Source organism: Trachymyrmex cornetzi, unplaced genomic scaffold (genome assembly GCF_001594075.2).
Source record: "Trachymyrmex cornetzi isolate Tcor2-1 unplaced genomic scaffold, Tcor1.1 scaffold579, whole genome shotgun sequence".
In the NCBI taxonomy this organism is placed as follows: Eukaryota; Metazoa; Arthropoda; class Insecta; order Hymenoptera; family Formicidae; genus Trachymyrmex; species Trachymyrmex cornetzi.
The window spans coordinates 142,999-163,261 of NW_017299892.1; the positions used below are offsets into that span (position 1 = coordinate 142,999).

The 20,263-nt window shown below is 32.2% G+C and overlaps 2 protein-coding genes and 1 long non-coding RNA gene across 6 annotated transcripts; 2 read left to right on the top strand and 1 right to left on the bottom strand.

Moving 5' to 3' along the window:
• Nucleotides 1–761: 761 nt before the first annotated feature.
• On the top strand, nt 762–5,503 carry LOC108766257 (uncharacterized). Its single transcript, XM_018515438.1, has 7 exons — nt 762–919; nt 1,524–1,898; nt 2,127–2,506; nt 2,604–2,706; nt 2,878–3,319; nt 3,586–5,140; nt 5,272–5,503. Exons 1-6 carry the CDS (start codon nt 862–864, stop codon nt 4,985–4,987), a joined length of 2,760 nt encoding a protein of 919 aa, XP_018370940.1. The 5' UTR covers nt 762–861; the 3' UTR covers nt 4,988–5,140; nt 5,272–5,503.
• Nucleotides 5,504–7,481: 1,978 nt separating this feature from the next.
• On the bottom strand, nt 7,482–10,139 carry LOC108766274 (uncharacterized). 2 transcript variants are annotated; one of them, XR_001940363.1, is made up of 3 exons: nt 9,882–10,139; nt 8,262–8,379; nt 7,482–8,143 (listed from the first exon to the last, which is right to left on the bottom strand). It is a non-coding gene; the product is annotated as an uncharacterized LOC108766274 (long non-coding RNA). The 2 variants fall into 2 exon arrangements; XR_001940362.1 differs by having other exon boundaries at nt 7,482–8,164.
• A 1,465-nt stretch (nt 10,140–11,604) lies between these two features.
• mdu (mitotic spindle positioning protein meduse) lies at nt 11,605–19,855 on the top strand. Of its 3 annotated transcripts, none has more exons than XM_018515408.1 (6): nt 11,605–12,144; nt 13,097–13,679; nt 17,921–18,058; nt 18,448–18,893; nt 19,302–19,467; nt 19,610–19,855. In XM_018515408.1, exons 2-6 carry the CDS (start codon nt 13,473–13,475, stop codon nt 19,712–19,714), a joined length of 1,062 nt encoding a protein of 353 aa, XP_018370910.1. In that variant the 5' UTR covers nt 11,605–12,144; nt 13,097–13,472; the 3' UTR covers nt 19,715–19,855. The 3 variants fall into 3 exon arrangements, with proteins under 3 accessions (XP_018370910.1, XP_018370911.1, XP_018370913.1); XM_018515409.1 differs by having other exon boundaries at nt 11,605–12,101; XM_018515411.1 differs by having other exon boundaries at nt 11,605–12,101; nt 13,100–13,679.
• Nucleotides 19,856–20,263: the final 408 nt, after the last annotated feature.

Consider the following 20,263-nt stretch of genomic DNA (forward strand, 5'->3'; position numbering starts at 1 on the left):
CCGATATATAATAATTCTAAAATTTAAATATTAATTTATGAACCCGGGAAAAAATGTTTTTTATATATAATTATATAAAGTTATATAAAAATATATATAATTTTATATAATCGTATATAAATCATAAGTAGTTTTACCTATCCATAAAATGTGCAATTATTGGGATATATAATTGCTTTTAAATGTGATTGGTTCTTATTTTTAGATTCAACTAAACGTGTAATAAATTAGTGGCATATTTACATCTTTCTACATTCAAAAAATTATTATAATTAATGTATTTTATTGTAAATAAATTTAATGCTTGAAATTTTTTGCTTGAAGTTTTTAAAAACATTGCACTTAAAACGAGATAAAATTTATTCAGACATCGCAAAGAAAATAGAAAGAAAGAAAGAGAGCAATATTTTTTTTTTATTACGATAATTACAATTATATAAAATATTACAAACAAAAATGAAGAAAAAAAATTAATCAAATATATAATTATAGATAAATAAAGGATATATAACAGATAAATAAAAAAATATAATAGATAAATAAAAATAGTAAAATTGGAAACGAAAAAATGAAAAAAGGCAAAGAAAGAGAAAAAAGGAAAAAGAGCGCAAAGATTTTAAATGCCTAAAGTGCAAGCAACACAAACAGACTTTTTTATCGATACGAATTAGGGAATTGAGCCTCACAAGCAGTCTAGTGCATTTACCTGTAGTCCGTGTTCTAGATAGTTCTCGATTTCACTCGTTGGCAGCAGTGTCGACGATTGACATAAGGGGGAGCGATTGGCCAACAAACGGAGAACCTGTTGTTCGCGAACGAGGAATTGGGGAATGTAGAGACACCGTGATCGTGAATGCCATCATGAACACCAAGAGAAATCCGCAGCATGTGTCAAATTTGTACAACGGAGGTAATCCCGGTACGTTTGCGCTTCGTTTCCGCGATATCTCGCCAAATTACATCCGCGCGCGCGTGTGCTAATCCGGGAAAAACGCGCGTACGCGTTCATCTATAGATAGTAAACTGAAAAACCGTCTGCTGGGCGTCTTTATGGCGTCTGCTATTGCACGAAAACAATTTTTCCTCGGCGTATGTAAACGCGTTCCAGCAACGTTGCTTCATTTCAAATAAATGTTATCCGCGGACGTGAATATTGCACGGATTTTAGTGTTTTAGAATTGAAATATACATTTCTTTAGGTGTGATTTTTATAACTATTTTGATCACTGATGATGCAAAGAACTTCATGTTGATAGTACCGTGTTGTATCATGTGGAAAATTTATGTACTTGTTTTACATATTTTTTTCCTTTGATACAGAATATGTGGAGTAAAATCTGTTATTGCAAAAAATATTGTAGTTGTATTTATCTGTCATGAATGTTTTATAGTTTATAAAAGTTTTCTGAAGATTTGTCATTTTTTTTTTTAGAAAATTTAACTTTTTTAGTAGAAAGATAATATTATATATTTAATGAGATAATAGATATATTCGAGAATAATAATTGTAAAAATTGTTATAGGTACTGTAGGAAGAGACAGTCCATCGGCATTGTTGGAAGTACTTGCAGAAGTCGCATCTCAAACGCTGCACTCAGAAAAGAAACATATTAATTCGATGTTGACGTTGCAATTCAAACCTAAGACTGCGAGTATGAAACGGAAAGAATCGTGTTTTACTGTATCTCAACTCGCATCTATGCCTGTTTCACATCTTGTTAAGCAATTTGCCATTTTTACAAGCGATGAGCTCAAAAGACAATATTCTTACACTTGTGCATTAGTGCCTGGTTGCCATGAGAAATATACTAGTTTTGCTAGTGAAGAAAAAGCGAGAGCGTGCATAAAAATTCACCTAGAGAAGCATTTAGAACAGCTAAAAGCTGATAAAGAGACTTGTATGTACTAATCAACTACTATTATCTCTTTATATTATCAACTTGTCATTAGTATTACATAAAAGAAATCTGATGAAATTGTTTACAATTGTTTAATATTTATTTTAAATTCATGATAATATATAAATGTTCATCCTGGATAAAATTCTGAAAAAACTTATGTGCAACAAATTTATATTGTATTTAGGTATTAAAATAATTAAAAGATTTGTTTTTATGTTATTATAGATGATACATTTACAGTGAAAAGTATAAATCATAAGAATCTCAAAACTAATTTACAAAATAAGAAAGGTCGGATGCAACAGATAAAGAAACCACAAGAAATGTTAAATAAGGAGAATAAAGACGTGATATTGGAAAAGCCCGTCAATTATTTACGTAAAATATTTTTGAACGATATTAATATTAAAGAAAATGAGAAGCAGAAATGTTTCCAGAAATTGGAAAATAAGGAAGTGTGTGACACTGAATTAAAAAATATTTCGCAAATAGATAGTAAGGTTCTTGGCGATCATAGTTATTCCGAACGATTAGGTGATACGATGCCTAATAGAAAAGAAATATCTCTCGGTAATGTTCTTGATAATACATCAGGAGAAGAAAATGTTAGTAATAAACAATTTATTAAACTACAATTGTGAAAAATATTTAAATATTACATTTGACATGCACTAAATTTTACAAATATTTATATTTTTCCAGATTGTATTGATGGTTGTTGGTACTGATAGTGTACATATGAAAGAGTATTCTCACCAGAAATTAGCTGAAAATTGTCAAGATTCTAATATTGCTTGTTCACCAGGTATGTTGCATAATTTCATCCATAATTTATAAAATAAAAAATACAATATAATATTATAGAGATGAATAAATAAATATATATATATATATATATATATATGTTAAAATATTGTATACATACGTATAAATTTCTAAATATTATGTTTATGTATATGTACAAAATCATGATCAGATAAAACTCAAATCAGCATGGAATCAAACACAGAGATATGTACAACTACCAAGCCTAAAGGAAAAGCAAAGTTTATTGGCACTAGCAAAGAAGAAAGGGAAATGGCACTAGCATACATAGAACGTATTAAGAAGAAGGGTAATCCTACAGGGAACAATCTTCAATGTCGCATTTGCGACCCCCCTCGTAGTTTCACAGCGCCTACAACTTTAGTGTCTCATTATCGGAGTCACGCTGGAATAAAACCGTACGAGTGTCGGATATGTAAAGCTGTTTTTACAAGAAGGCACAGTTTGAAATATCATACGTTGATTCATCAAAATCAGACTCGTTTTACGTGTACGGATTGCGGAAAAAAGTTTAGGCACCCATCTCATTTTAGAGAACACCAACGTAGGCATACTGGAGAAGCACCGTTCGGATGTGATGATTGTGGACAACGGTTAGTAAAAAAAATTATTGTTTAAATATATATTTATAATATATAAATATATAGACAATATTATGTTAATATATTTTATACAAATATTTACGTTCCATTTTTATAAATAAATTCAAATAAAATTAAATTACACATAGACACATATAAATTAGTAAATTTAAAAAAATTCAACAAAATTCTTTATTTTTCTGACCTAAAAAAAAAGAGACAAAATTGATATTAATAATTTTGATCATATAATATTAATATTCTGCTTATTATGTTAGGTTTAAAACCAGAAATACTTATAAACGTCATTTAAAAACACGACACAATAAAATCCTTACTACATTTGGTGAAGTTTTACATCCTCCGGAAGAAGAATATCAAAACATTCGAATTAATCGAAAAAGGAAAGATGATTCTCCAGAAGCTACAATAAATATCGATAACATCGCATCCAATGCAATTGTAAGGTTTGAAAACCATGACGAAACGCAAGTTAATACAAATACAACAGAAGAGTATGTTCTAAAAGATGGTATTGATAATGACAGAAATTGGGAAACAAACGATATAATACAAATTGATAAATTTGAGAGTTTTGAGATTTGCTCGGAATCTCAATTGAATAAGACTGATGGTATAGAGACTGAAATAGCTATAGAGTGTAAATACCCCGATAGGGAGAACAGCAATGTCAATGTGGAATGTATCGATAGTATAGAGGATGGCCTGCTGCAATTAAAAAATCCTTTTTATGATAACTTAAGAATAACTGATAATGAAGAGAATCATGTTTGTCAGCATAATATCGAGGATCAAGATTATGAGTGTAGCAATGAAATAAAATGTAAAGTCAATTCTAAAAGTGAAACATCAAAAAAAGAAATACAAAAAGATGAAGAGGTAATAGAGCATGAAGTAAATACAGATTTTCCAGAAAAACAAGGTAAAAGCAGCTTGCAAGTGTTGCAAGAAACGCACGATTATCATAAGAAAATATTCAATAGTGATGTACAAGACAAAAACATAACACATTTAAAAATAGCGCAAACAGAAACTACAAATTCCAATGAAAATAATCAAAAATATGATGAAAAATATGTCATTATACAGAATAATGTCACGAATGAAAATCCTACTAAATATCCAAATAATATTGATATTGATAATAAAGAACATCCAGGAAATAACATTTTTTGTGCACAGGTTGTATATGAAAATATTAATATTATGCAAGCATTCAGTGAAGCTAGTGAAGAGATTATTCTGGAAAATCAAAATAACTTATTGCAAGAAAGCGAATGTATAACTCAATCTGTTGCAACTGATGTGGTAGAAATATTAAATGTTTCTTCAAAAGAGAGTAGTGAAGCAAATCAAGAAACCAATCAACGACAAAGTCATCAGTATTTATACGTCCGTTCCGAACAGTTAAGTACATTAATTGCTCAGAATAAATACGTAACCATACCGTTACATCAAATCAAGTTGTGTCGCGATCATGGATTGCAAGCGAAAGTGGACAATCACCGATCGATATATATCATAAATGAGGATATACAAACAATTATAAAGCAATCTGAGAAACAAAATACGATTTTAATTTTATCTAGTGATATCTGCAAGAACAGCATTTTTCAAATTGACAAAAATAGTATTATTGTCAAAGCTCTAAAGAGATAGATTACCGTGTATGCAAAGTAAAAGTAATATTTGTGTATAAATAAGATACGTAAAATTTAATGTTGATCACGTTCAAAATATATTTTGTAACATAGCAATGCTCTAATAGATATAGTCGATCGTACATATGCAATAATTGTTGTAACATAAAAAGTTTGTTCGCGTTACATGTTCCAGCATACACCAATGTGCTCCTGCTATAACTCCTACTCACTTCAACGAGCGCGTTAAAGTGAGTAAATGCTATGGCAGGAGCATTTTAGAGCATGCGAACAAATCTAAAGTAATCTTAGAAAGAAGGAATAACAATATAACGCTGCATATTCTTGCTTAAGCTAAAGCTGGCCGCACACGATGCATGATTTTCATGCTTACTCTCTTGCATACTGACCAATGTATGTTACTTCGCTCGGTTCGCTGCATAAACGTCATCACACGAAGGTGGCAACTGTGGTGGTTTAACCTATACATTTCACATATACATGACATCAATCACTCACGTGATTGAAGGTATATCCACACAAACTTGCATAGCCGCATAAACGTATGCATAAAGAAAATTATCCAATCACATTTTATGTACGACTTTAAAAGAGAACTGCAATTGGATAATTTTCTTTATGTATATGTTTATATGCGGCTATGCAAATTTGTGTGGATATACCCTTAGAGCCACCACAGTTGCCACCTTCGTGTGATGACGTTTATCCAGCGAACCGAGCAAAGTAACATGCATTGATCAGCATGCAAGAGAGTAAGCATGAAAATCATGCATCGTGTGCGGCCAGCTTTAAATATCTAAAAAACAAAACCAAATAGATGTAATCGTGTTTCTCATTTTTATTACGATATGATTAACTAAAGGTATATAGTTTATATCTTTATAATATTAACTTAAGGAAAAGATGTTAACGGACTAACGAAACTATCTTTGTCGATTTGATAATAATTAATGCATGATATTATTATTGTAAGCATTGAACATTAATATCGTTGGCATTTATTTGTTATACAATGTAAGAAATTATTTTTATAACTTTTTTTAGACATGTGTGTGTGTTAAGGTAAACGTTCCAGTGACCAGGTATGTATTATGTAGCTATATCCGGATATTTACGTAAAATTTTATATATTTCTTCATATTATTAATCTCACACACACACACACACAGTTTTTTTTAATATAGTACTATAATTATATATAATTATAAATATTGGATTATTATAAATACAAGTTTTAATATAAAATAGTATAATAATATAATTATATATAATCATTAAATACATTATGTTGTAATAAAAAAAAGCATTTGAGATTAATAATAATAAATTTGGTGCGTGTCCAAACGTAGGTACATGCCCACGCGATCACTAGGACGTTTACCTCCATCAGCTTACGTTGATTGCAATAATTACCTGCATTTATTAATTTTCAAGTTTAATACCAAATTAGTATTCAAAATTAAATTTTGCATTCTTTAATTTCACTCTTGATATATATGGAAAATAAATCTAGTTTCACATGATTACTTTTACCAGATACGGTTCTATTAATTATATTTATTAATATGGAAAAAATATGAAAATATGGTAGTGCCAAATATAAGAAAGTACGTTACATGTTACAGTTATTTAATCTCAATATAATTTCATATAAAATTTTCTATTTTTTTAAGATTATCATAAATGTATTACTACATAATTTATTTTTATAATAATTCTATTGAAGCTTTTTAATGTTTATCTCTGTTTGGATTATTATTTTAGAGAATATCTTTACATACAGATTGTTTAGATGCCCTGCGCACAATGGAGGAAATATTAGAAATAGGAATAAATATTAATATTTCAACCTATCAGAAATCGTGTATTCTAGTGTAACTGCTACCTGATAAGTTGAAATTTTAATATTTGTTCCTGTTCCTAATATTTGTTCTACTATGCGCAGGACCTTAAAATAATAATTTTTTGAACAATTATATATTATATTAGCTGAATGAACAAATTATAGATATTTGTATATGTATGATGCTATTTAAGAAGAAAGTTCAGTTGTTTACGTTGAATCATTCACTTTCAATTTGGATGATCTTTTTTTATTTCTGCGCTATCTGAACTGATGCACACGGTGCAATAAGTTGAAGTGAAACAAATATACATTTGTTTCATTTCAACATATTGTACCGTGTATATCAGTTTAGAGAATGCAAGAACAAAAAAACAGGCCTATAAATTGCTCCATATGAATTATGTATAGCGTACTTTGAATGCCGTAGCTTCACGTATTTCTTTTTGACATTTTTTTCAGCAATACATATTTTATACAATATTTTTTTCTAAAAGAATCAAGATGTTGCAATAAATTATTAAATTATAGGTATTCGAAAATTCACATATGTTAATGAATAATCTATACATTAAGTTCAAATAAGTTACAAACCATATTTTCTATCTAATTTCTTCATATTTTTTTATGTTGAATAATATATAATTTTTATACTAAATAGTGTATAAATGTATTCTATTTATTTGTATAAAATCTATATATCCGAGAAGTTCCGAGATTCAATTACAATCCAATTAGAAGTACATATTCGATGTTCTCATAAAAATAAAACGTAGTTAACCAGATACTGTGCTGCATCATGCTTAACTAAGACAACGTGAATAAAGCAGACATAGTTAAAGAATTTACAATAGTGGTATTTTAACTTCGCTAACAGAGAAACATTTTTTTAAATTCATATTGTTAATTAAAACAGAAGTACATACACTTTTCACACAACACGGTAACTTAAAATCTAACAGTATTTACGGTCTTTCGGTTCCACTTCAGTTTTTATTTTTTTTTTTCAGAACACATCGTGAATGTTTAGGATTCTTACAATAAGCCATCATTTGCTCCATTGCCTTTATCTTGTCCCATTCTTCTTTTGTCATCTTATCAAAATAATCAGGATCAAAGATCTTATCTATTTCAGCCCGAACTTCAGGTGATAGGTCATCGATAGTAGTCATCACTGATCTTCTTGTATTTGCAAACTCTGATGAGGCTTCAACTGTCTCCTTTATCTCTTTTTGCGATATCTTTAACTCAAGTTAAGAATCTATTAGTTTTCCTTGGTGAGCAAAATATCTTCTAATATGAGGTCGCAACCTTTAAAAAAGATGCTTTAGCCTAGAAATTTAATTCACTCAGTTAGATCTATAAATTTAAGACTCTTTAGTTCTTATACTAAAGTTTATTATGAATAAATTTGTGAAAACTCTCATACTTATAAAGAATAGATCTCTGCAGTTTTAGATCCAGGTATTACGTCTAAGTTTCAAATAATTAGCTAAGAAATTTAGGTAGTTTTCTCTCTCAGACCTCTGCTTCGTATAGATTTTATTCTGTAACCACAAAATAATATTTGGAATTGTTATACATACATAGCGCCATGTATACTAGTTTATCTATCGTAATTAATAACAAAATTCTCAAAATCAAAATTTAGAAAAAAATTGATTAAATATTGCTAATTTATATGCAATATATTCAAACTCGGAACTTTCTCGACATAGATAATACAAGTGATCGATTCAAATTAATTTAAAATACTTTTTACACAAAAGAATAAAAATCATTAATGTACCAATATGTGATTAATGTATATACATTATATTACAGAATGTGGTAAGAATAATGAATATAATTGAAGTGATTTTTTGTGTAAAAAAATCGAAAATATGGAAGCTATGAGGAAATTGATTTAAAGTCTGTAACATCAGGAGATACAGTATTGTTTCGGCGCTAAGACATGTTACTAGTTATGTCATATTACATGCCCTTATTAAATGCTATTTCATAATTTCTCATACCGTCAATAATTCACAAGTTCAATTCTTTGACGAACATATCAATGACATTAACATATATGCATTTATACATATTATATAACCTGTAATTTTTAATATTGTCTACAAGATAATGAATTTTACGAATGTAATTAGAATAGTTAAGATACTAATTAACAAGATAGATCATATTCATATAAGTTATATATGAAATATTATTATTATATAAAGGGTGCCTTTTTGATAGGAATAAGATTATAGCGAGAAATAATATAAAAATATAATAGCTAATATCATTAAAATATTTATCAATTACGCGATTTCATATTGATAAAAAATATAATCTTTATATAATCTATAAAATTATGTACATTAATTATAATCAGTTTTGATTACAAAAATATAATATTGTAGAAATTTAGACAAGAAGAAGGAACACGTAAGGCAAATTACTCAAGAATGTTCGTTCTCGCAGAGGTTTCGTGTTGTACAGTTTCGTATCAGGATTAACATAATGTAGTAATAGCGCTTTGAAACCGCGAGCCTATAATATTCGCGTCGTAAGTTATCGACTATGTCAAGAACAATAACTTTGCTTACATAATGTATTTTTCTACGTATATTTTGTACTTGCAAATAAATTTCTAAAAATATTCCACATGAATCATTCCGATTACCCGATATATAGTTTAAATAAAATCAGGAGTTAGCATGCAAGTAACATATATTAAAGTTTCTTATGAATGTAAATTCTTTTTACGAACGCGAGATTCTTAATTACTTTGTAGAAATCAAATATGACACAATATTGGAAAGATAAATGTACAATTAATGGGCATGATCCCATTATTGGAAGTTACACAAAATTTTCAATATTAAATATTAAGCTTTCAATAATATGTATGCCTCTAAATAATAATATCGTTTATAAAAATTTAATAACGAATTTATTTAGAATTACACATATCATTAACGACTTAATGTTTAACATTTTTGTCATTTTGTCTAAAAATTGGATTATGTCCATTGACTAGTACATTTACCTTAATATAACATACTTTTAAAATACGTCCTCTCGATATGTCGTCTCGATCCAGATTACGGTACTTGATATCGTTTTGAAGAATTGTATCTTTCTCTTGTGAAACTTTTCAGAATCTTTCGCTTGGAACTAGTCGACGACGCAAACGGCAAGCAACGGCAAACCCAAAAAACGATTGAAGGTGAATGAAAGAATAAAAGCGAATCGGATCGTGATGTAAAAAGATAAGTGAATCATTCTCGTAGATGCGCAGTCGTCTAAAGTTAAGAGCCAATCAGAAATCGCCCAGAATGTCAAAATTCAATATGGCTGCGAAGTGATACACTGCATTGGGGCCCTATTCTTGAGCACATATGAAATTCTTACAATGAAAGAAAATTAAAAATTGTAGTTTTGTCACCGGCTTCTACAGTCAACTCGTTACAATATGTGCTGCATATAAGAGTTTCAGATTTTACCCGTTTAAAATAAGTAGCCAGCAGCCTACAGAAAATCTCGAAGAACAATCCTATGCTTTTAGAAACGAAGTAGGGGCTTTAGTATAAGAGAAAAGAGTCGTCGAAAATTTCGTTTGTATATTACGAATGAAATTGACGTGAAGCCATAAAACCGAGCAGTATTTTAGTTGATCTCTTTCTAAGAGATGGTGTTGCAGTATGTTAGATAAAGACAGATAAATACGTTTGAGCGAGACACAACATTATATAATGACTATAAAAAATGAATGAAAGATGTCACTATTATCGAATTTGGAATTTAAAAAAGTTTATACTGTATCGATTTCGATCAAGTTCGGCCGAGGAAAAAAAGGGACTTTCTATGAACATATTCCTGAAACACTTCCGACATAACAATAAAATTAATTCTATATATGGATCATATACATTTTTCGCATTAATCCTTACTCTGTTTTATTTCTTCTAATAATTAAATTTTTCCTTATGAGAAATCTCATCAAATTACTTTTGCTACTTGGATCGCGCTATTATTATTTTCACAAAATTTCGCCCTTCTCAATAAGCAAAAATTTTAAAAATCGGCAAAAATAATCTCAAAGTTACGTCCCATACAACATGAAATATTTCCAAAATATTTCATTGCAAGATTTTAAATACTTCCGAAATGTTTCATGGAATATTTCTAAAATATAAATATGTCCAGGAAATCAGAGTTTTTGAAATATTCTTGTTTTCACGATATTTGTACAAAATTTCTAAAATATTTTAGAGAAGCACATATATATTTTATATTTTTAAGCAATATTTTAAAACGTTTTACAAATGTTTACGAAATATTTCTGAAATATTTTATCAAAATATTAAAAGAAATGATTTACATAAATATTTCATGTTGTATTTGTAGTACAGTACGCTTTGTTTTTACTCGATACAACACGGCGAAAGACTCATGATTAAGTCGCTTCATTACATAAATTATACCTATAAACTGGGAACAACACAAATATTTACAACATCCCAGATTCATCGCCGCGCGAATGCCAAACATTCGCTGACATTCGCGACCGGTTCGTGTCCATCGGTGACAACACGCGCGCGCGACCGGCGACAATTACGCGGGCGCGGCATGTCGTCCTGTTGCTTTTCTTATTTGGAGAACGGTCCGCCGGGGAACAAGGTTTGCGAGGCGGTTAAAATGGCGAGCCGAACCAGGTAGAACCAGACTGCTCGTGGATCAGGATATATATATATATATATATATATAATAGGGTATGCGTGTCGCACATCGGCGACGATCGCCCGACCCGGGCGCGATTCGCTCGGCGTATATGTTTACTGTTACAGGACGTTCGCCGTGGTTCGCCGCGGTTCGCCGCGCGCTCGGCGACCTGCGTTGTACCTGCAGCCGACCAGTTCACCAGTATGGCAGTATCGCGAACCATCGCGAACGGCGAGGACTTGATCGCAGGTGCCGCCCGCGCCGCGCCGGTGTAATCTCCCGTCGATCTCATTCACGCGAGAGAACGTGCGTTCGCCGGGAAACGGAATTGGCGACGCTCTCGCAAGAACAGTCTTGCAGAATCATCGGCGATAGTCTCGTCGAATAAATTGTTAGACACAGCTGTCTCGTTAAGTCTAGTCTCACGAAAACAGAACGGAACAGGAGAGACCGATACTTCGGCGAGATCGTATTATACTTGCACAACAACGTGGTCCCGCTGTGCGTCCCATTATTCGCGAGTTATCGAGGTCTTTGCGTTCGCCGTGGTGATTACCAGGTACGATTATGCGTGTACAGCCTTCGACGAGAGATATTCTCAGGTATTCTGATGTAATCCATCTCAATCAAGGAATACACCGAGTCAAATGATTTTATTTGGGCTTCAAAAGGATGATTTTAAATTTGACTGTTTATTGACATTGAGAATTACAAGGTTTAATTGTTTATTATTATTATTGACGTTAAGAATTAAAATAGTCATTTCGATTTTTTGTCGAGACTCATCGTGTGTTCCTTGGAAAGCACAGAAGCTTACAGCAACATTACTGCAACATTTGCTGCGATATTATTGTAACGTTACTCCAATTTAATGCTGCTCCAATGTTATTGGAGTTATTTGTGCTGTATGGTAAGCGTCACATCTATGGACGCTAGTTCCTCTACACTCCTCTATAGATAGACCGAATATAACGCCTCTACCCAAGCAGAACAACAACCCATACAGCACAGATCATTATAGCAATGACTGTGTTCAGCAAAAAAAGCAACTGTTATTTAAACACAAAAATCAACAAAAAATCAAAATGACTTAATTTTGATTCTTAACGTTAATAAACAGTCAAATTTTGTAGCTAAAAATTATCATTTTGGCTTTCATGGCGTCAAGATAAATTAAGTGATTTTGACTTTCTCTTTAACTTGGTGTATTCCTTAGAGATATCAGATTTTTTAATATTATGATTGACCTTCTCCTTATAGTTTCTCACAAACCTATAAATGTAGAAACCAATCCCATTAAAGACATTAAGTTTACAACAGTTGCGAAGCCGCTTTTTATGCTGAACATAAGTCATTGCAACATTGTAGTAACATTGCAAACGTTGCCGCAATATTGCTCCAAGTTCTATGCTGTATTGGAAGTCGCGATATAATCACGAAATGATGTTAAAATGAATCGTAAATGATTGAAAAGTGACTTTTACTTATAGTAATCATTTTGCAATCATTAATTCACCGTCATGATGACTCGTGTTCTGCTTGGGTAATCACTAGCAGCCAGACCTCCCTCTATTAAAGAAATACAAGAAGAAGCTTTATGAATGCTCGAACGCCGTCAGGAGACACGTCCGGTACGGTGACACATCCGGTACTCAGGAGTTGAACTGTAGCGAGGACTTCGATCGCATCTGGAAGGCTGGAAGTAGCGGTGATTCGTCGGGTGTCATCCTGATCACGACACAAATCGACGCTCGTCGAAAAGAGAACTTTCGGGAGCAAGCGTTACCGGTGCAATATATCATGCGCACGAAGAACCATCCCGGAAAACCGAAAGCGACACGAGGTTCTCACCGTTGGCAGTACGTACGCGCGGGACACGCGCCATCGGCGTAAATATTGAACAAAGTGACGTAATTTAGTTGCGCGAGGCATGATAATAAGCGAGGACGTCGTCGTTGCTCGGCGCACCTCGCGATCAGATAAAGCCGCTCGAAATTGTTCCCCGTTTCGAGGTCGACGCACCGCTCGCGTATCTGCCGCGGAGAAGCCCGATAAAAGGTTCAGTCCGGATCCACCGTCGTTGCCGGCCTGCTGTTGCATTCCCGAATTCTCGCCGGCGGAAACGCACGGAATGGAGGTGAGTAGAGATAGAGATCCTTCGCTTCGACTAAAAAGTAAATAAAAAAGAATTTCCGGAAAGTCGATCGTTTGCAGACACTCCACCCTAGCAAACACCGAATATAACTATGTAATGTAGCTGAAAATATTTATATATATGTTATATAGCAGTTACATTTATTAGGTCCGGTTTCTCATCAATGTAAAATTATCTTCTTCAATTTTCTCTCTATTCTTAGAATTAGAAAAGGATAAACAGTAAATTAAATCGAAATTAAAATTATTCTTACATTGGTGGAACCGGGCCAAGTTTGTTTTATGTCCGTTCCTACCAGGGTAATTTAATTTTAATATTAGTTCGACTAACTCTTTACTAGTTCTAAGAGTTAGAAAAAGCTGAAGAATAAGTTAAAGTTAATCTACATTGATAGAAACGGGATATTAATATTATACTTGAATTTGCATGTATACGGTACATCTTTTCTGTTTTTTCTTCAGCGCAGAGAGAAAAGAAGGAAAGAGATGAACTGTGCAGAAAAGTCAACTAAAAAGAACAAGACTAACGTTTACTTAAATATATTTTCGTAGACTGTCGTAGAGCGATCGTTCGTTGGAACGATCTAACCGATGATCTGCCCGTCCCACAGGTGTTCCTACAATTTAAAGCGATCGAAATATGCATATACTTGGATCTAAGAAAGTTAAAGATGCTAGACGAGACATCAGGAAATAGGAAAATATGGAAAGTGTAGCTAAACGGAGTAAATCTGCGTGACGGCAATCTTATTTATCTTTAATGTTCGAGCAGCGAGTGAATTGACAGTTGCGCAAAATGCGAATTTACACGGAAAAAAATTAATAGCATTAACTGACAGCAATCTGATTAAAAACAATCTTGTTAATTTTCAGAAAATCTTTAATAAAACAAATACGTCATGCTCTTGTTTTAATAAAATTTTATTTGTTTTGTTAATATTGTCATTAAATAAACACGATAATTTTCAATTAGACTGTTTTTTTTTTATTAATGCTGTTAATTTAATTAATACAATATTATTTTTTTTTGTTCAGAAATGAGATCCCTTTTCATATTTGTTTCAAGGTAAAGAAACAATAATTGCTTGATTACTTTGATTCATTGCACGTCCTCTTTATCTTTCTATCATCTCGAAAGATAAATAAAATAAAAATAAGTACAGATATAGAGATAAAAAAATATAATTATTGATTAAGGAAATAAGGAACTTGAATTAATACTTGAAAGATATAATTATTTCATTATTTAATTCGCGTAATGAATATGAATTAATATTATAAGAGGTCTGGTTATGAAAAGACTTGGATTCCGCTGAGCGAGAGTTAATTCCACCTCGTACTATTGCGCGTGACATTGCGACTGTGTTTGCAATGACATTTTTCATTGAGTCGTCTACGCAATGTTGATATCATATCTCTCGCACTCTACAGCTTCTTCGTAACGTGTAGTAATTTGGTGCTTTAATTGCAAAAACGACGTTAGTACGACAGAAGAAGAAAAATAAAAATTTTTTGTTTAAATTTAAAAAGTTGAAATAAATGCGTGCTCTTAATCATTTCATCTGTATAACAATTGGGTTATACAGACTAATAATACAACATATTTCTGATATGTTATATTGCCATTTGTTAAAACAGTCAATAAATTTGTAAAGCCACCGCGATTCCTGTCATATGTTTGCGGAAAACTTTTGTTCACGTTTCTGCGTCGTTCTTAAGTTCTAAACAAATTGTTGGCATGGAATTCTTACTTATAGGAAGTACTTAATGTGTATTACAATTTTAATTTTTCCCATATATTAGATATTTTTAGATATATCGCAAATTGAAACATCGATATAATAACAAATCTTGGAAACTGATCCTTTTGAAGTCGATTGATTTCAACTATAATTCGATTCAGTTGACGTAATATTGTACGTGATCTTCATACAGAATGATACAAGGCTCAAGATCAGAATGAGGCAATCGTGTTTGACGCACGATATAAAAATATAGACCTCCCTGGAAGAGAACAGAATGACTGTACGAATACATTACGATCAAAAGTCAAGGCAGCAATCTGATTTAAATATATTTTCTTCTTTACATTATTTATTTATTTATTTATTACGCTAAAGTAAAATTCTGAAAATTGATTTAATTGAAGCTGTATGACCGTATTTTAACATTTTAGTTACCTTTATTTGGACTTACTACGAGTCTTAAATATTATTCTATTTACAATGAGTCTCAAATATTCTTTGATTTTAATTCCAAGTACTTATATTGTCTACATTTTATAATTTATAACACTTGGAAGAGAATGACTTGGCAATTCAAATGTTAATCGACATTGGGAGAACTGTATCGACCTTAAGTCGGTCGCTCAGACATTCTCGAAGGAAGCGAAGATGGTGCACGCCGATCGAGAGGAGAGCGAAAGAGCGGTAGGAAGAGTCGTGGCCCATTTCTTTTAGAAGGGAAACGATGATTACAGTTAAGCCGTTACCTCCGTCGGTGCTCGCTCAGTTTTCTGTCGACGGCATTCCTGACCGGCGTCACGTCACAGCTGGAAATCCTCGTGCGAAACTCGGTATAGCGGCTGTAGCAACAGCTTCTGTCCTCGCCTCGCCTTTCGTACGCCACGCCAACCCTTTTACGGCACTTTTCTTGCCAGAGACACCGAGACGAGGTATTAAAGCTGGCCTTGGAGTCTTTCTCAGACCTGGTTAATCGTCGCGAAAATTTATTCATGCAACCTTTAATGATATCCAAGCGAATGCTAAGCTTTATGAATCAACGAATAACCGATACAAATATAATAGAAATTGCTCAACAAAACATAAATAGAATTGCTATATAACATACATACGTAAATATACACATTCTACATTTATATTATGTTCATAGAGAAAATTTCTGGTTCAAAATGGCCGAATTATCAGAAAATTCTGATCATATGAGCCAGAATTTTGATTATCTCAATAGATTTATAGATCCAACTAGAAAAATTTGATTTGTCCATTTTTAACTAGAATTCCAATTAATGTAACTTTTTTTCAGTGTACCAGTTATATTTGATGTTTACTGCAAAACTGTGAGAAAATAGTATTGGATTAGTAAAAAAAAAAAACTATTGGAACGAGTATAGTATTTGACTCGAATGATTTCTTAATTATTTTCAATAGTTTTTCGCAAGTCTAATAGTATTTTTCCATAAAGGAAGAATAGGCTTTTGTGATTTCGATGTAAACGTTTGAAACGTAAACGGAAGTGACTCAAAGAAAAAGAAAAGTGGTAGTGGAGAGAAGATTTTATCATGATAAAAGCGCGATGTATTCACTGTATATACTAAAATAAAAACGATTTCTAATAGCCTTGATTTTTACCAAAGGTCATCGCTTGATTGCAAATTCGGTTCCTGTATCTTTTTCGTACAGAAAATATGTCTCTTATTTATCCGTTTCATGACTTCATAAATGCATGACGTGTCGGGGAAGTTGCAGAGGAGAACACGACATAATTTTTTCTAAAGATAAAAACTGATAATGTTCGATATGCGATCGATAAAGGCAAAAGATGACGGTTATTGTTGCAATAAGAAATTTGCTGCACACCGCTGAAAACCCTTTCACCTTCCTACCGCACATACATAATTCTTTGAAAGTGTCTCGTTCTCCACGGTATCATTCGAATGAAATAACATATCTATTTATCAATAGTTATTACAATCAATCCATTAATCAATACTGAGCCCCAATAAGCGATGAGAAAGATATCGAGAGAATTGGAATATATACACACAAAACATGACATAAAAATTTAAAAGACGTCATCACGTCACGCCATTTCTTTTATATCTGCGGATCAGTTATTTAAGTTATTAGAAACTCTAATATTCGTTAAAAACGATTAGATAAGTTTCTCAACTATTCGATTTTCGATCGGATTCATATTACATGTATTGTTAGTACTTCGTTTTTTTAAATGGAATTTTAGTGAGATTCCTCTTGTCTTAAATTTTTTGAATTCTTTGTAAAGAAATGTTAAAACTCTGATAATATAACGAGTTTATGTATCACATAACTTAAAATTCTTTATATTTTCCGTGAAAAGGTTTTAAAAACCTTGATAACGAAACTATATTGAATTTTAATGTCGAATAATCTTGTACTTCTCGAGGAAAGATAAAAATTAAATGCACACGGTGTTCCATATTTTCATTTGAGAATGCATGTGCAGGCGGAGCATAGACTGGAGCAGTTAAAGAGAGCGACGGACAGAATACAAAGGGAAATCGAAGAAGTCACCGAGAGGGAACACGAACTGCGGAACGTGGGTAGCATTAAAACCACATCTCACGAGACGGTAGACTTCAAGGTATCTTCAGAACGAACACCAAATAATACAGTCTAGCGTCCGTATCTATAAAAATCGCACGCGCATCTCTCTTTTCATTTATAAAAATAAAAATATTTTCGAGTTTCAATTCCCTGAAGAAAATCCATACAGCGCAGAATTTGCAATAATATCGCTACAATAAAATCTCTGCAATATTGCTAATAATTTTCTTACCAATTTTATTGTTTCGTTTGTACAAATATTACTAATGTTGCAGCAGTGTTATTGCAACTTTTGTGTAACTTTGTGCTGTAGGGGAAAGATTAAAATGTGAAAATATGTTTGGAAGTCGTCTCAAACAATTATATATTATTTTAAGATCCACTTGTATCTTAAAATAATATGTAATTAGTAATTTTATTGCATAGGTGCACCGTATGCCACAAGCTCTGGCCTCGGGAAAACTGAAAAGAACGACGTCCACGCCGCAGATACTGGAGACAGTCAGCCCGACGTCGCGGTCGCCAAACTTGACGCCAAAGATGACGAACGGTGTGATATCCACGCGCACGACCCCGACACCGCTGCGCTTTGCAACCACGCCGAGCCAGAAGGGTTTGATGCACAGGTTTCTAGCTACACGGGGAAAACTCTATAAGAGTAAATCGCAAAACGACGATAATTTGAGTTCTCCCATAACGCCCGTCATCACGCTCAATCCTCTGAGTATCAAAGCCTTTAACAGAACATTGGAAATACCACTGGAGCCTGACGACGAGCCAAAGAAGCCGTTAACGAGGAAAGGATATGTTCCTGTTGAACAAAAGATTCAAAAAGAACTACATGATATGAAAGAACGAGAGAACGAATTAAGGTATCAAAGTTTTCATATCAAAGAATTTACTTTATCTTACTAAACGATTCAGACGGTTTTTAAAATAACAGACTAAAGGAAAAATTAATTTGAGATTGACTTTTTAATTGTTTAAGAATAAGTTTTGAAATTTATTGATATAAAGCGATTTGTGTGTGTTCTATTATTATATCTCCAATCCTGTAACAATAATCAATAATACAAATTTAAATAATAATATAATTTAGATTTATTTAACATCTGATTTTGTTTGCAATGAAGAAAGCATTAAAAAGATACAATATGTTATCTAGGCAAATTCCTGCACATTGCAAAAATGCATAAAAAACGTAAAGGAGCCTTTTCACTTGATTATAACGTTTGCAAACTGATTAAACTGATTCGTGTAAATCTCGTTTTATCTTCTAGATTGATGAGATCGCTGATGTTGGCAAAGTCTCAGCCGAATCTACTTGATATAGGAAATGATAACGATTCTGACATTTACGACGGCTCCAGTTCCCTTAGAAGTGGTACTTCCACTAATACCTTGAATGAGGATGAAATCGAGAGAGAACATAAAGGAAAACACAAGGTTGGCAATGTTTCTCATTTTTTACGATCAATTATTATCATCAAAATAAACGTTAGTTTATGATAAATATAATTCTTTGGATCGCCAAATAGGATTTGTTGATAGTTTTACTTAGCGATAAAAAAACATCTTTTATTTGTAGCCTAATCCACGACGTCGTAACACGCTCATCGCGCAATGGGAGAATCTGATAGCCGCCAAGAGAGAAGCTATTGAGAATAACAATGAGAAAGACAGAAACTTTTGAAAGTTCTACTATTTGCAGACAACAACACCGTCTTTATCTTTATCCTCCCGTTCTATCTAAATGATCGATTGTAAATTAATAATACTTATTAATATTACAGTGGATAACTGTATTGCAATAAGAACATTGCTCCACCTTTCTTAAAGCGTATCTTAAATGGATATTTTCTTGTTTTTTATCTTGTTTATTTATATAGTTTATTTACGAATGAATCATTTTTTGTGTTCGAATATTTATGCGCTCTAGTATTATAATTAAAATTCAATTCATGTCGCGCCTGCGTGTTTTCAGTATTAAGTTGTTGGCTAAATAATGTTATTAAAACGCGACTGCTTATAAAATTGAAGAATTTTTTAAGAAAGTAGAACACATTTTGTTTCATCGTTATTGATGAATTAGATAACATGAATACAATATGTAAAATATTCTCACTCGTAAGCGACTGAGTTTTCGTACGTTATCATCTAATTTGTAACTTTGCGGGTGTTAAGTGCTTATTATAATTGTTAGTTCACTCGATTTGAACGTGTATAGTATTAAAAATATGTG